General features: G+C 38.8%; 1 protein-coding gene across 3 annotated transcripts; it reads left to right on the forward strand.

Annotated features, from left to right (window-relative positions):
- The first annotated feature begins 423 nt into the window (after positions 1-423).
- LACTB (lactamase beta) lies at positions 424-15,804 on the forward strand. 3 transcript variants are annotated; one of them, XM_082647719.1, is made up of 7 exons: positions 424-839; positions 1,291-1,357; positions 2,828-3,018; positions 3,303-3,654; positions 4,586-4,751; positions 4,837-4,892; positions 15,083-15,190. In XM_082647719.1, exons 1-6 carry the CDS (start codon positions 477-479, stop codon positions 4,889-4,891), a joined length of 1,194 nt encoding a protein of 397 aa, XP_082503845.1. In that variant the 5' UTR covers positions 424-476; the 3' UTR covers position 4,892; positions 15,083-15,190. The 3 variants fall into 3 exon arrangements, with proteins under 3 accessions (XP_082503845.1, XP_082503844.1, XP_082503846.1); XM_082647718.1 differs by lacking the exon at positions 4,837-4,892 and having other exon boundaries at positions 15,083-15,804; XM_082647720.1 differs by lacking the exons at positions 4,586-4,751; positions 4,837-4,892 and having other exon boundaries at positions 15,083-15,313.
- The last annotated feature ends 1,476 nt before the right edge of the window (positions 15,805-17,280 follow it).

Consider the following 17,280-nt stretch of genomic DNA (forward strand, 5'->3'; position numbering starts at 1 on the left):
GAGACGCCTGCTGAGCGGCTGCTGTGTGCCAAGCGCTGTTGCAGGAGATGAAGATCCAAAAGTAAAAGTCAAGGTTCTGCAAAGGGTCACAGTCTGGTAAGAAATCAGATTAGTTCAGTGAAACATAAGTGTTAAGTGTTATTAAGGAGGCGTGCGCACTGGGGGTCTAGGTGTGGCGAGAGCTCCCATGGGGACGGGGACTAGGAAGGCTTCTCTGAGGAGGTGACACTTGATCTAAGGGGAGGCAGAGAAGGAAAAGTGTGTGGGGGGGAGAAAGATGAAGAAATATCAAGAGACGAGGCAAAGGAAAAAAGGAAAAGAGGAAGGACTCGATGCGATCGGCGCTCCGGCCATCGGGCCTCGACTGCTAGGGCCTGAACGCGGTCACCGCCCCCTCCCCTCCACTCCCTTCCTCGCGCCTCTGCCGCCCGCCAGGCCTGCGCGAGCTCTGAAGCTGCAGGCTCGCCAGAGACGCCATGTACCGGCTCCTGTCAGCCGTGACAAACGGGGCCGTGACCCACGGGAGCTGCGCCTGGGGCTGCGGGCGGCGTGCAGCTCACCAGCGCGCCGGGCTGCCGCCGCTCGGCCCTGGCTGGGTCGGAGGCCTCGGGCTGGGTCTCGGGCTGGCGCTTGGGGTGAAGCTGGCCGGCGGGCTGAGGGGTGCGTCCCCCACGCCGCCCACCGCGGCCCCAGACCCTGAGACGCCGCCTCAGGCCGAGCCGCTGCCGCTGCAGGAGCAGCCCCTCGCCCAGTGGTCTCCGCAGACCCCGACGCCGCCGCACTCCAGGCGCTTTGCCAGAGCCATCGACCGCAGCCGCGACCTCCTGCACAGAATCAAGGTGCGGCGACGGGGGGCGTAGGCGGCCGGGAACCCGGCGCCCCACCCCCGGCGTCACCCCCGCGTGAGGCCGTTTGGTGGTCATCTCTCGGGGCGAGCGGACGCCACCCCGGGCGGCTGGATGCCCGCGGTCGGCTTCCCAGAAAGACTTCCCGTGTCCCGACCTCCCGGCCACGGTCAGATGCTCTCGGGGGGTTGCCCAAGTCGGGGCGGAGGTCACGGCCCGCCTCGGGGACCGCCCCTTCCCCTTAGTGCTCCCAGCGGGCACTCCCCTCACGGTTAACTCCCGGCCGGCCGAGCCGAGGTGGGCGGGGCCCCGAACCGAGGTGGGCGGGGGCCCGAACCGAGGTGGGCGGGGCCCGGGCCGAGGGAAGCCCCACCAGAGGAAGGCGCTTGCGGACGTGCGAGGGATTTCGGCCTGCTTTGAACCGTTCTCTCCCCTTGGCTCTTAGGATGAGGTGGGCGCACCGGGCATTGTGGTTGGAGTCTCTGTAGATGGAAAAGAAGTCTGGTCAGAAGGTTTGATTTATTGGCTTGTTTTGTGCCAGTCGGTGAATGAAATCTTGATGTGTTACTGTTTGGCGTGAATCCCATGAAGTGCTGTTCAGTTTTTATAAAACTATACATACTGTAGAGAAAACTAACAAACTAAAGAATTGGACTTTATATAAACAGCAGGGTTTAAAGTGTGACTCTGATGAGTAAACTGAAGTCTTAAAGATGGTTTGTTGTATTGTTCTCAAAGTGGTGTATAGAACGGTCTGTTAACTGCACATTTGTAGATAACCCTTATGACTAGATAAAACGTCAGAATTTAATGTTTTTCTTTTTTAGTTCAGTCAACAATTTACTGAGTCCCCCATTCTGTAAAATGCACTGTACTAAGAACAAGGGATATACATGACTCCTTGTCCTTAATGAGCTTACAATCTACTTTATTAGTTTTTTTTTTTTTTTTTTACTATGCAGAGGTGTCAGCTTTTTTTTTCAAACAAAAAGCAAGCAGCTTTGGAAGAGAGACTTCTAAGCATTTTATCATACTTTTATCAAAGCATTTTATAATTTGATTTATTTTTTCATTGCACACAAATTGATCCAACTCATCACAGCAGGTTTTTAGGAACTCAGTTTTTAGGAAATGTTGTTTCAGACATCGTTTAGAGGAAGTAGTACCTTTTAGAAGTTGATAGGAGCGGTAAGATTTTGAATTTAAAGAGAAATGATTCTTCCTTCAAGTTTAAGTGTACCCCGATCAACATTTATGACGGATATTGTAATCCAGAATTATATAAAAGTCAGCTCTATAGGTGAGGGCTTTGTTTTTATGCAGATATTTTCAGCATAATTTACATTTACAGGTGAAAATAATTATTGTATGCCTTTTCGTTCTTTTCAGATCTCAGTTCTTTGTATGTCTCAGATTTCCACATCTTTATCCTGTAGAAGATGAAACCAAACTTAAAATATTTTCTAGAAAGAGCTTTAAATTAGTGGTACACTGTTTTTCTTCTGACTTGCAGCTGAATTAAATTAATGATTAACTAGATTGGGTTTGCAGGGCATCTTTTCACATTTGTTTTTATTGGTTATTTTAAGGAATTCAGTAGAAAGTCACTCAAAAATCAAGAATAAATGTAATCTGAAGAACAATGATAGTTTCTTTAAAGAATGTAGAGTAACTTATTTAAAATATGGAATAACCAAATTGTTTAGATAAGCTAAGAAACATTAGTAACTGAATCAGAAAATTACTGTTGTGTACCGTGTACAATTTCAGTTTAGTTATAAGGATAAATTGTTAGGCTTACTGTTGTCAGTATTGCTAAGACTCATCCCTTATATGTTGAGTTTTAATTAACTTATACAAGTGAAATATCTTTCCCTTTAGATAAACACATAGAATGTTTTAAGGTAGTATTATTACAGTTTTTGAAGACTCCTTTGACCATGAAGCCTATTAATAGTGACTTTTTGCTTTTTTTCCCAAAGGTTTAGGTTATGCTGATGTTGAGAACCGTGTACCATGCAAGCCAGAGACAGTTATGAGAATTGCTAGTATCAGCAAAAGCCTCACCATGGTTGCTATTGCCAAATTGTGGGAAGCAGGGAAACTGGATCTTGATATTCCAGTACAACATTATGTTCCTGAATTCCCAGAAAAAGAATATGAAGGTGAAAAGGTAATAAATCTCACAGTTCATTTTTCTACTGACATTTAAGTGGTTTAAAAGCTTTCATAGGATTCTTTGGTTTGTTTTTAATGTTAATGGATTAAAGTTTTGTTTTATCCAGATAATAACCGAGTGGGTATTTTTCTGAAATTTGAGGCTAAAGGTGTGTACATGACACATTATTCTAGTAGCAGTTTAAAGTGGAAAATATTGCTGAAACATTATTCCAGGGCTACTAACTTTTTATTATGCAGTTTAATATTGTAGTTGAATTTTCATGTTTTTACAATTAGGTTTCTGTCACAACAAGATTATTGATTTCCCACTTAAGTGGAATTCGTCATTATGAAAAGGACATGAAAAAGGTGAAAGAAGAGAAAGCTTATAAAGCCTTGAAGATGATGAAAGGGACGATGGAATCTGACCAAGAAAAAGAGTTAAAAGTAAAAGGAGGCAAAAGTAATGAAAAGAATGACTTTGCTAAAGCTAAGATAGAGCAAGATAATGAAGCCAAAGGCCGAAATTCAAAACCTTGCAAGAAAAAGAATGATTTTGAACAAGGCGAATTATATTTGAAAGAAAAATTTGAAAATTCAATTGAATCCCTAAGATTATTTAAAAATGACCCTTTGTTCTTTAAACCTGGTGAGTGTTAATTTCTTCTTTTTACAAAGTCATCATTACTGAAGTATTAATTTTCAGAAAATGCAAAATGATACCATCCTGAGTGCATTCAGTGTGGTTGATGATTATGGCATGGGTTTTGTTGTCAGATGTTTGCTTTTTTGCCTGTAGTTCTTAACAGAGCCTAGCATCCAGGCAGCTAGTTGTTTGATTTAGCTTCATCGGAGGCTACCTAGACATTTCGAGGATTCTCAGTATCAAGATATTCATGGAAAAAATTAAATATTGGAAAAATTCTCCAAATAAAATCTAAACCGAAGTTGGCATGATAAAGTGTTGCTAATATTTTAGTATTTCATTAGTATTTAACTTAGTATTTAAATTGTTCAACTTCATTTGTGCTTTCATTTCTTAAATTAATATGCATCAACTAAATTTTATTTCCCAAAAAGCTGATCTATAAAAATAACTTTTTCTGTATATTTTTTGATATGATGCCTACTGAAACCACTTTATCTTTAAATTTATTGCAGGCTTATGTACAATACAGGCTTCCATTTTCATTTTAAAACTTGTTTGTGGGAATTCCCTGGTGGTCCAGTGGTTAGGGCTCCCGTGCTTCCATGGCAGGGGGCACGGGGTTCGTCCCTGGTTGGGGAACTAAGATCCCACAGGCCACTCGGCGCAGCCAAAAAAGACAAAAAAACAAACAAAAAAAACTGATAAGTATATGGATCATCATTTTCTTCTTGTGTTAGAGACATGGAATAAGCAGGGCCATTGCAAAGTTGACTAAATTTGTTAATTTATCATCCATGATCTTTACCTAAATGCTAAAGTAAAATATTCCAGTTTTAAAGATATGCCAATTTTCAGTGGGAAAATATTTTACATGTTTTTAAATAATAATGAAGCATTTTCTTTTTTTTCCCCCTTAAAATGATGTCTCAAGGTAGTCAGTTTTTGTATTCAACTTTTGGCTATACCCTATTGGCAGCCATAGTAGAAAGAGCTTCAGGATATAAATATTTGGACTATATGCAGAAAATATTCCATGACTTGGATATGCTGACAACTGTGCAGGAAGAAAATGAGCCAGTGATTTACAATAGAGCAAGGTAAATGAATACCTTCTGGTGTGTCTGGTGTTCATCTTTACACTGTTATCAATTTAAAGTCACATTTTGCTTGTCTCCATTCCAGAATCAACTTGCCACATTTTGGGAGCTTTTCTACATGTCTGTTTTTCCACCTATAATGTAAGGAAAATAAAATATATTTTATTTTTCAAATACACATATATTTGAAGTACCCCAAGATCCTTAGGTGAAAGATAGCAATAATAATTTAAGCACATGAATAATTAAACTAAAATTGCACCCATCATGGGCATCTATAATTTGCTCTTCCATCATCCCTTTTTTTATGTTTTCGTTCATGCTTTATTTACCTTTTTTTAATTTTTTTTTTAATTTTGAAATTGTCTCATACTTGTAGAAAAGTTACACAAAGTAGTACAAAGAATTTTCATATACGCTTCACCCAGATTCCCCACATGTTAATCATTTTACCACATTGCTTTATCTGTCAGTCTCTATGTTATTTTTTTCTCAGCCGTTTGGAAATCAGTTGCAGACATGGTGCCCCGTATACTTAAATGGTAACCATAAATACTTGAGTGTGTATTTTCTAAAGATAAGAACATCCAGGAAATTAATATCAACACAAGGTTCATATCAAGTCTACAGACATTATTCAAATTTTGCCAGTTGTCCCAATAATGTCCTTTATAACAAAAGGAAAAAAAACTTGTTTTTCTGGTGCAGAGTCTAATATAAGCACACACATTGCATTTAGTCGTCAAGTCTCTCAGAAGTCACATGAGTTCAATTTGTTCCATTACTGGTGATGGTAATTTTAATCACTTTGTTGAGGTGGTATATACCAGGTTTCTCCACTGTAAAAGTTTGAAAATCATTTTATTGAAATATATCAAACTAAAATTTTATCGTAATTTTTACAAGTAATTTGTAAAAGAGGCATTGGAAGAGAATTTGGGGACTAAAGACTAACATGAGTTTTACTGTTATGGTGTTTTCTTTTTCATTTTACTCTTATTATTATTTGGTTTGTTAGAAAGGTAACAGCACATTTAAGTAACTGTTTAAATCAGCTGTTACTTTTACTTTTTACGGTTCCATTAGGGAACATGCTTTACAAATGGCTAAATGGTACTTGACTAGATGAAATGGTAGATTTTGTAGCTTCATCCTCCTATCCCCATACTAGTTTTGTTCAATTTTCTGTTGTATTTCGTTAAGTTACCATTTTTAAATTACCAGCTTATCCAAAAGGATCAAATATGCATTGCAAATCAGCCTGAAAGAAGTTTTTTGAACCTAAAAGAAATTAGGTTAGCAGCAAGCAATGAATTTTAATTTTTAAATGGCCTGTAGTTTTTTTATTTTGGGTGGTTTTTAAAAAATATTTATTTATTTGGTTGAGCTGGGTCTTAGTTGTGGCAGGCAGGCTCCTTAGTTGCAGCTTACGGGCTCCTTACTTGTGGCTCACAGGCTCCTTAGTGTGGAATGCGAACTCTTAGTTGCATCGTGCATGTGGGATCTAGTTCCCTGACCAGGGATCGAACCCAAGCCCCCTGCATTGGCAGCATTGGAGTCTTAACCACTGCTCCACCAGGGAAGTCCCTGTAGTTTTTTTCTTTTTTATTCTCTATTTTTTTTTAATTGAAGTGTAGTTGATTTACAGTGTTGTGCTAATTTCTGCTGTATAGCAAAGAGACTCAGTTATACACATATATACGTTCCTTTTTTATATTCTTTTCCATTATGTTTTATCCCAGGAGATTATGGATACAGTCCCCTGTGCTATACAGTAGGACCTTGTTGTTTATCCATTCTAAATGTAATAGTTTGCATCAACTAACCCCAAACTCCCAGTCCATCCTTCTCCCTTCCTCACCACCCTTGGCAACCACAAGTCTGTTCTCTATGTCTGTGAGTCTGTTTCTGTTTTGTAGATAGGTTCATTTGTGCCATATTTTAGATTCCACATATAAGTGATATCATATGGTATTTTTCTCTTTCTGACTTAACTTAGTATGATAATCTCTAGTTGCATCCATGTTGCTGCAAATGGCATTATTTCATTCTTTTTTTATGGCTGAGTAGTATTTCATTGTATATATGTACCACATCTTCTTTATTCATCTGTTGACGGACATTTAGATTGTTTCCGTATCTTGGCTATTGTGAATAGTGCTGCTATGAACATAGGGGTGCTTGTATCTTTTTGAATTACAGTTTTATCCAGGTATATGCCCAGGAGTGAGATTGCTGGGTCATATGCTAACTCTTATTTTTAGTTTTTTGAGGAACCTCCATACTGTTTTCCATAGTCGCTGCACCAACTTACATTCCCAAGCAACAGTGTAGGAGGGTTCCCTATTCTCCACACCCTCTCCAGCATTTGTTATTTGTAGACTTTGTAATGATGGAAATGGCCTGTAGTTTTCAACCACTTCAGACACTGTTTATTATTTTTAGGTCCAACATTATATTCTACTGGAAAGCATAAGAAAAAATGACAAATACCTGAAGTTGTCAGTTGAATCTAGAAAAGATTCTCTAATAAAGATGGCATAGACGCATGACCTTATTTTGATTCAAATCTAGGCATTTGATAACAGATGCCTACACTTACATATAAGGGAGAATCATTGAGCCTCTTTTCTCAGCTGAAAATTAAGGCTCCATGAATGTGCAGACTGCAAGGCAGCCATCATTTACTGTTTTCTTAATGAGTGATTAATTTATGATGCACAGAAATCAAAATATGGCATATGATTGAGTTAATTTCATTTTATCTCCCATTGTTTGAAAAAGGCAGTGGGTTTCTGTTTCTATTGTTAAAGGTTGCTGTCAACTCTGGGTTTTTTCTTTAGGTTTTAGTTGTGCCCAGTGGTGCTAAAGGGGTAAGTGATTCATTTCAGGTAGATTAAATAGGCTGCAGAAATAAAATAGGACACTAAAAGAAGAAGGAAATATGTTAGCAAGGAAAATGTTCTGTCCATTTGCTTTGTTTTTATTTTACTTGATACAGTATCTGTTTGGGCCTCTAAAGTTCAATTCTGATTCTTTTTTTATTTTTGTAGTAATTATTTCAAAAGAGCTTATTAATTATTTCACCAGCTTTGGGGAGAAGTTCAGGGAGTAAAAGAAATCTTCTCAAAGATGTGTGTTTAAAAAAAAAAAACCTTAAAGTAAAATTTAGTAAATGCATATGTTTCCGTTCATTTGTTTTATGGTACCATTGTACAAGAAATAAAATTTCCAGCAAAAGTTTGCAGCTTTGTTATCTAGTCTACTGACCCCTTGGTATAATCATAAATTAAATATGTTTACATTATCTTGACCTAGACTTCTTAGAGTTACTATATCCCAAGAGTAAATATTTATCATCTTTATCATTTCTCTGTATGTATGTGTGTGTGTTTAAAATAGTGCCTCCCAGTGCCTGTCACCTGTTTAAGGTATTCCCCCAGAATCCCACTCCAAAATACTACTTACATTTCTTCGGCCAGAATTTTAGCAACAGGGCACATTCAGCTGTAAGGAATGCAGAGAAATTAGTTTTTAGCTGGGTGCACTGTTGTCCTGAATAAAACTGGGGTTTCTTAAATGGAAGACTGGGAACATTGATTCTGTATATGTAAATAGATATTGATTCTGTATTGCAAGTATAGTCTGTATAGGCAAGTAAACTAAATAACTCTTTAAGCAAACACCATAGGGGAATGGAGTGAATGTTCTTGCCACTGAAAGACACTCAGTTTGTTGATGGGGGAATCCTTAGTCAATGCATTAGCTTATTATTAGACTCTGTTCATATTTTCTCTGTGTTTGGCACAATACTTGCAACAAAAATCTCTTTCATAGTTGGATAGGACCAAAATCAAATAAAATGAATGTTTTCTGAAGGGTTTGCTGTATTTTGACAGTATAGATATGGTCTTACCTTTTCTTATTATCTTAATTATTATTATCTTTATTTTCTAGAGTATCTTCTAAAATTAAGCATTGTTCCTTATGAAGCTGTTTTCTATGCTTTAGCTGATGGACTCTAGTAGTAGGTTCAGTCCATGTTAATGCTAAATGTTAGAGTGGGATTGGGTGTTTATATAATATGTATTTTAAATTCTGTGGTTCTTTAAACTTCTCATAGCAATAAAATACAAAGTGATGCATAATTGTTTGTAAAGGCATTTAAGAAGCTTTTAAAAATTTATTTTGAATTTATGAGTTTGTAGATGTATATTTCTGTGATAATATAATCTTGTGTAGAAACTAGGGATTCTTAAATAAGTGGGGAGAGGCTGTTTGTCATCTGGCATCATTCTATCAATTATTCAGTTACAAAGATGTCCCAGTAACTTAAGAACTTGTGTCTATAATTCCATTCTTTTTAGTGCAGAAATTCCTTAAGAATTTGAAATAATAAAGTTATCATTCAGCTGAACAGATTTATTTTCATGAAAAGTCATTAATTTGTCCTCTGTGAAGAGGAATCAAAAGATTAAAGGCTGAATTTACCTTTTTAAAGTTTAGAATTCTAGATTAAAGTCTAAAATTCTCCATAAATTTATATTTTAAAAGAGGAGTGACTGAGTCATCCTAATTTCCAACCTTGATGTAGGTGCTTTGAAATGCTTTATTAAAAGTTGCACAAAGCTGATTATTAACCAAAATAGATTGGTAGTTCTCTCCTACTTTAAAAACTTGGAGTTCACTTTAATAAATATATTTCTCAGTGAGAAAACATTTTTGTTATTCTGTTATGTGACTTCTTTGAGATTTGATTGGCGGGAAATAAAAGTGTAATCAGAGTTGGGGCAGAAAGTAATGGGAACCTAAAATACAGGAGTGGCCATAGGAATGGAAGGAGGGAGAATGGTCAGACAGAAAGCTGAGGTTGAATGAGGATTTATCATTATTGGTTATGAGAGATTTGAGGGCAAGAGAGGCAAGAAAGGTTTTAATAGAGAGGAGAAATATACGAAGGTTCAGAAGAGAGTAGTTTTGGACATGTTCATTTTGAGAACTGAGGAGACCACGTATCAAATCATTGGTTCTCAGGAGAGCATATTAAGATCCTCTGTAGACTTTTTTCTCTTTTAACCTTCAGAGCACATACCTGTGGTCACTCCTGCTTCACCCAATATTATGACTTGGACTTTTGGGGAACATATAAGAATCTTGACAGAAGAAAGAGAAGTCCTTTTTCAAATTATATATGCCCACTGTCCCTTCAAAGTTACGAATTTTGAAGGGAGGGATGAGGCCCAATGCTGATTCTGATAAACAACATTGAGAAAAAAATAAATCTGAGAATTATTAATGCTAGTAGAAAATCCGATGGTAAATTTGGAACAGAGTTTGTGGTACAGCTGCAGTTTTGTAGTTATCTCTGTAGAAGAGAAGACCTCGGACACTGGAACCACTGGTGATTGGAGGGATACGGGGAATCATAGGATTGAGAGTGAGAAGAGAAAACACAGAGCAAAGTGGCCTGCGGGGAGTGTCAGCGGAGTGCTGGGTCACAGTGCTACAGGGGGAGTTAGGATGAGGACCATAAAAAGGGAATTAGAAGATCTTGATACCCCGCAAGAGAGCTGATTAGTAGAGATGGGGGAACAGAAGCCAGATTTTACGGAATTGAATGAATGGAGAGGGTGAGTGCATGGAAACGGCAGGTGCGGACTGTCTCATGTAGTTTGGCAATAAATGAGAGTGAAAGGACTGGTAGCTGGAAGCTGTAACAGGGGTAAAACAAAAAAGAAAAGGTTTTTTTTCCCCTTAGGATATAGAAAACTAGAGCATTTTGTGAACTAAGGTGAAGGAGTCAAAATTCCTAGCATGGCGCAGAAAGTCCTTTGTGAGCTGTGCCCTGTCCCATATCTACTCCTCCGGCATCACCTTTTAAAGCTCTCTGCTTCAGTCAAACTGAACTATTTTGCTCCCCAGCAAAGTGAGGAACCATTTCAACAAGGCTAGCTCTCACTAGTGCTCAGGATTCCTCACATCCATCTTGCTAGTCATCCCACAACCTGTTACTCAAAGTGATATTGGAATCACGTGGGAGCTTGTTAGAACTGCAGAATTTGGGGCCCTCCCCAGATGTACTGAAGCAGAATCTGCATTGTAACAAAATCTCCAGGTGATTCATACAGTGCTCTGAAATTTAAGAACTGTCCCACAAGATTATTGGACAGTTAGCCCTTTGAGAGCAGCCACGGGTGTATGGTTTTTCTTTTCTTTCCAGTTCCTTGCAAGGGGTCTCCATTAAATACTAGCCAACAAATGATGCTTTCATGTGTTCAACATATTTACCAAGTACTTAGTGGATGGCCAGTACTGTTCTAGGTAGGGGAAGCATCAATGAACCAGGTAGATAAGATTCCTGCCTTTATGAAACTTACATTCTATGGGAAGAGACAGACAAATATGTAAACTAAGAATCTCAGATATGAGAAGAAAATAGAACAGGGTGATGGGATATAGAGGGAGAGGGTGTTAGTGGGGAGATCTATTTAAAATATATTGGTTTTAGGCCATGTTTGTTGAGTTGAAACACGAATAATAAGGAAAGCTAGTGTGCCTTATTGCAAATACAGAAAGAAGTCTGTTATGAAAAAAGTAAGGCAAGATGTTGTACGTGATGAGGTCAAATAGGTAAGCAAGGGCTAGATTATACTGAACAATGAGTATCAGTGCCTTTAGAACCACTGCCCCTTAATTTAACAAATATGTAATAACACCTCCTTTAATATCTGAATTGAAAGAGATCATGTAACCTACACTCAATACTCTAAAATATAAAGAAGAAATAAAAGGAATATTTTTAATTTATAATAATATCTCAATATGATAATGTTTACTCACAACAACACGAGAAGACATAATAAAGTCAACTGCAACTTAATACATAAAATTACTTTAAATGTGACAACAAAATGCAGACCAATACAGGTTTATTGCATTGGTGCTTCAACTCATGTCCTTGGTGGCTAACTCTGGCTGAAGTTTTGAGCAAAATAGAGTGTGATCTTCAATTTTCATAGTGGTTACATTCAAGAAAAATACATTGTAGAGTACAAAGTACTTCGTATTTACATATAAAATGGAGAGGGTTCTAGGCTCAGCTAGTTATAAACAGATTCTGTACTTACATGGGTATCTCGTAGGATAGTTGATCTCACAGGATACAGGAGAATGCACCACTGTGTGGGACTTTCCCATACACCACAGGACATTAGGACCCTTGGGCCCCTATCCACTAAATGTCAGTAAGAGCCCTCTAATAATTGTGACAACTAAAAAAATGCCTCTTAAAAACAATAGGAAAATTTTTAAAGATTGGATGATGATGTAAATGCATTTTAAGATAAAGATGGGAGTTTCTAGCTCACTTTGGATGGCCTCAGTCTTCTCAGTAAAATGACTGGGCCTGAGAGAGGGTAGAGGACTGAGGGTGGAAGAGATTGGGAATACCTATTATGAAGAGTATACCAAGGAGTACCCAGGAAAAGAATAAAAGGATTTGAGAACAGCAGTGAAGACCCTTAGCAAGAGTATGAATTTATACCAGTCAGCTTTGTTATATGAATTCCTGGAGCCTTTCTTGATAGATAAGGGGTACCTAGATTTATTTAGGATTGATGGACTGGTGTAGTGTTAGTTCAAAAGAGTGCTAACGAGACCACAGCTGATATAGTTCAACCTAGAAGAGAAAATCAGGGGAAACCACTGGGAACTAAAAGACCTGGGAAAATTGGGACGACCCAATGGGGATGGATGAAGGTCCCATTGAGGGCAGAAAGCAGGTTCATTTGGAGAGCTGGAAGGGTTGGAAGTCATAGTCCTAGGAAGAAATGTCTGAGTTTGAGACCTTAGTGATAAAACAGTTTAAAGTGATGGTGAGATTCAGTTCTGACAGTGCTTTATGAATAATGAAGTTAGGATGAAGATGAAGGTCATTACGGGTGACACTGTCAGCAAACTGAAAACCTAAGAACACCATTTTTTAAAAATAAATTTATTTATTTTATTATTTATTTTTGGTTACATTGGGTCTTCATTGCTACACGCGGCTTTCTCTAGTTGTGGCGAGCAAGGGCTACTTGTCATTGTGGTGTGTGGGCTTCTCATTGCAGTGGCTTCTTGTTGCAGAGCACGGGCTCTAGGCATGCAGGCTTCAGTAGTTGTGGCACACAAGCTCAGTAGTTGTGGCTCACGGTCTCTAGAGCGCAGGCTCAGTAGTTGTGGCGCACCGGCTTAGTTGCCCCACGGCATGTGGGATCTTCCCAGACCAGGGCTCGAACCTGTGTCCCCTGCATTGGCAGGTGGATTCTTAACCACTGTGCCACCAGGGAAGCCCTAAAACACCATTTTATTATGAAACTTGAAGGAGGCTCATGAGCCAAGTGTCCTTTTTTTGTTTATTTTGTGATTTCATTTCATGTACCTAATGTTTATGGTACCATCTCCTCATATTAGAATGGAAACCCCATGAGGTTATTCTCTTTTGTTTACACTTTATCCCAACATCCAAACAGTGCCTGGCACATAGTGTTCCATCAATAACTGTTGAATGATTGAATGAATAACAGCTACCATTTATTAAGTACCTATCAGAAATATGCAAAGTGCTTTATACATTTATTTCTAACTCTGCAAAGTAGATGTTTTTGTCCCCATTTTACAAATTAGGATGGAAGCAGAGAGGTAACAGACTGCCTGGATTTTAATCCAACTCTGCCTCTTAAAAACTGTGGCTTTGGACAAGTTATTTATATTCTCTGTGCCTCAGTTTCCTCATCTGTAAAACAGGAATTATATTACCTATCTCCTAACATTGTTACAAGAATAAATTAGTTCATACTTATATAGTTCTTAGAAGAATGGCTGGAACATAGTAAGAACTGTATAAGTCAGGGGTCACCAACCCCAGGGCTACGGACCGTTACTGGTTTGTGGCCTATTAGAAACTGGGCCGCACAGCAGGAGGTGAGCGGCAGGCAAGCGAGCGAAGCTTCATCTGTATTTACAGCCGCTCCGTATCGCTCGCATTACTGCCTGAGCTCCGCCTCCTGTCAGATCAGCAGCGGCATTAGATTCTCATAGGAGCGCGAACCCTACTGTGAACTGCGCATGTGAGAGATCTAGGCTGCGCTCTCCTTATGAGAATCTAATGCGTGATCTGAGATGGAGCTGAGGCGGTGATGCTAGTGCTGGGGAGTGGCTGCAAATACAGATTATCATTAGCAGACAGGGTTGACTGCACAGAGACCATAATAAATCAAGTGCTTGTAGACTCATATCAAAACCCTATCAGTGGGCTTCCGTGGTGGCGCAGTGGTTGAGAGTCCGCCTGCCGATGCAGGGGACACAGGTTCGTGCCCCGGTCTGGGAAGATCCCACATTCCGCGGAGCGGCTGGGCTCGTGAGCCATGGCCTCTGAGCCTGCGCGTCCGGAGCCTGTGCTCCGCAGCCGGAGACGCCACAACAGTGAGAGGCCCGAGTACCGCAAAAAAAAAAAAAAACAAAAAACCTATCAGTGAGTGACAAGTGAAAACACGCTCAGGGCTCCCACTGATTCAGCATTATGGTGAGTCATATAATTATTATATATTACAATGTAATAATAATAGAAATAAATTGCACAATAAATGTAATGTGCTTAAATCATCCCGAAACCATCCCCCCTCCACCCCGGTCCGTGGAAAAATTGTTTTCCGTGAAACCGGTCCCTGGTGCCACAAAGGTTGGGGACCACTGGTATAAGTGTTTGTTAATCAAATCAAATAAGCATAGCCAGTAAGGGTGAGAGTTGGAATTCAAACTGAGATTTGCTAACTCCTGCTTCTTCCACTACACCAAGAAAGTACCACATCACATCATTATACACAGTATCTCTATGTATTTTTAACCAGGAAAAATAGTCTCCTTACAAATATTAATCTTATTTCTGAACATTCCCGTATATACATTATCAGTTATAAAATTTACATGTGGCACATGATTCATTGAGCCCAGGGACTGAAAATGTTTACCAAACATTAGGTGTTTCTGCATGTGCACGGGGAAAATATCATGTTTAGTACTAATCAGTACATTTTTTAGAGGTATTAGAAGTTTGATACACTTAGCATGGGCAAGCCTTGTCAATAGAAAGAACAACCCACTTTCTATACTTTAATTACTTACTTATCTGTTTCATTTTCATAGTGAAAATTAGTGGTTAGTTTCTGAGAAAGTATGTTCACTACAGTGAAATACAATCTGTCTCATGTATACATTTTCCTATTCATCTTCATGTATAAAGTCAATAATAGACTATCAAATTTTTAATGACTATTCTTATTTCATTTTAGATTTTATGTTTACAATAAAAAGAGACGTCTTGTCAACACACCTTACGTGGATAACTCCTATAAATGGGCTGGTGGTGGATTTCTGTCTACAGTAGGTGACCTTCTGAAATTTGGGAATGCAATGCTGTATGGTTACCAAGTCGGGCTGTTTAAGAACTCAAATGAAAATCTTTTACCTGGATATCTCAAACCAGAAACAATGCTTATGATTTGGACACCAGTGCCTAACACAGAGATGTCTTGGGATAAAGAGGGTAAATATGCAATGGCATGGGGTGTTGTGGAAAAGAAGCAAACATATGGTTCTTGTAGGAAGCAACGGCATTATGCCTCACACACTGGAGGTGCAGTGGGTGCCAGTAGTGTCCTACTGGTCCTTCCTGAAGAACTGGATGCAGAAGCTATAAATAACAAGTTTCCCCCAAGAGGAACAGTTGTTTCTATCATATGTAACATGCAATCTGTTGGCCTCAACAACACTGCTTTAAAGATTGCTCTGGAATTTGATAAAGACAGATCAGACATGCCTTAACATCACAGGTGCAAAACGAGCCGTTATGATTTTGTTTTTGTTTGTTTTTTTGAAACATTAAAGTCCCCAAATACATGAGATTTTAAAGAATGAATTTGTAATAGAGTATAATTGAATGCAGAGAATTATGTACCTCTAATTGCTTAATTTTGTAATTGTCTTTTATTGTAAGATGAATTCTTTATACTCAGGGAAGTAACTATATTTTTACTTTTTGAAAAAAGTGTTAATTCTTGAAATAAAACATTCTGATAAAAATGTACTTTTTAAATGTATAGTATAGAGAAAATCTCATTTGACAAGAACCTCATAATATTGTTCTTTTAATATGACAGCAGAAACAAGATTATGAGAAATGGTATATTAGTTATCTATTGCATCTTAAAAGAACACGTATTTATTATCCCATGGTTTCTGAGGCTCAGGAATTTAGGAGTAGATTGGTTGGGTGGGTCTGGCACCAGGGTCTGTAATGAGGTTTCAGATAAGATGTTGTAGTCTTCTAAAGACTTCCCTGGTCCTGGAGGAAATCCTTCCCAAATGGCTCATTCACTCACAGATCCTAAGACCTGTGAACTGAAGATGTTATTTGTTCCCCACATCCAACCAGACACAGGTTGGCAGCTGCTTGATTAGTACTCAAGGCTTGAGAATAATTCTTGGCTCCTGGCTGTGTTCTCAGAGCTCTTAGTTCTGCCCTCTGAGTTACTGTTTTTTTCATGAAAGGCAATATGTGTTTGCATCTGAGTGGCTTTCTCAGCCTGCTTTCTGCTTGTACAAGTTTGAGGGTCCAAAGGGCTCTTTTGTACTCTCCTTTCAGTCTAAGTTAACAGTCTTCCTGCTAATATAATTTTTTAAAAACTTTGTGAGTCCCATTGAGGTTCTTGCTAATCTCATTGAGGTTCATGCTAATAAAAAAAAGCCATACCCCCAAATCTCTTCAAAATATACCCCTCTCTAACTTAGAATTCTGCTGAGACAATTGGAGAAAACACTGTTAAGCTTCTATTAAGGCCTATTATTTAAATAGCTTTCGAGGCACCATCTTGGTTCTTTCCACAGTCATAAAGGGTTTTATAGTCATACCCTCAACTTTGTCTTTAGACTGTTTTTTTCCTGGAAGTACTGTAAATTTTATCTTTGCTTTGAAATTGTTTCCTAATCTTAGCATCTTTTGCCATCTGGGGAGTCTGGGAACTTTCCAAACCATCAATTATTGATTCATTTTTGTTTAGTAGTCCTTCCTTTAGCTTCTCTCTCTCCTTCTTTTTAGCATAAGCAACAAGAAGAAGCCAAGAGTCAACACTGTGTCTGGAAATCTCAGCTAGATTCACCCAGTTCATTAGGCATATTTTCTACTTTCTGTGGTCTTGCAGGCAACAGTGTTGCTAAACTTTCTGCCACTGGAGAACAATAATCCTCTTTCCTCCAATTTCCAGTAACATTTTTCCTTACTCTCCTTTAAGTCCATGCCTGCAGCCTCCTCAAAGGCCACCATACTTCTAAACAGTTTCTTCAAGGTTCCTCAGGCTTTCACTGACACTCTTTTCAAAGTCCTTTCAACTTCTGTTTACTGTTCTCTTCCAAATTCACCCCCACGTTTCAGGTGTTTGTTACAGCTGCACTCCACTTCCAGGTATCAAAGTCTGTAATGTAAAAAAATAGG

Source organism: Grampus griseus, assembly GCF_964374135.1.
Source record: "Grampus griseus genome assembly, chromosome: 2".
Lineage (NCBI taxonomy): Eukaryota > Metazoa > Chordata > Mammalia > Artiodactyla > Delphinidae > Grampus > Grampus griseus.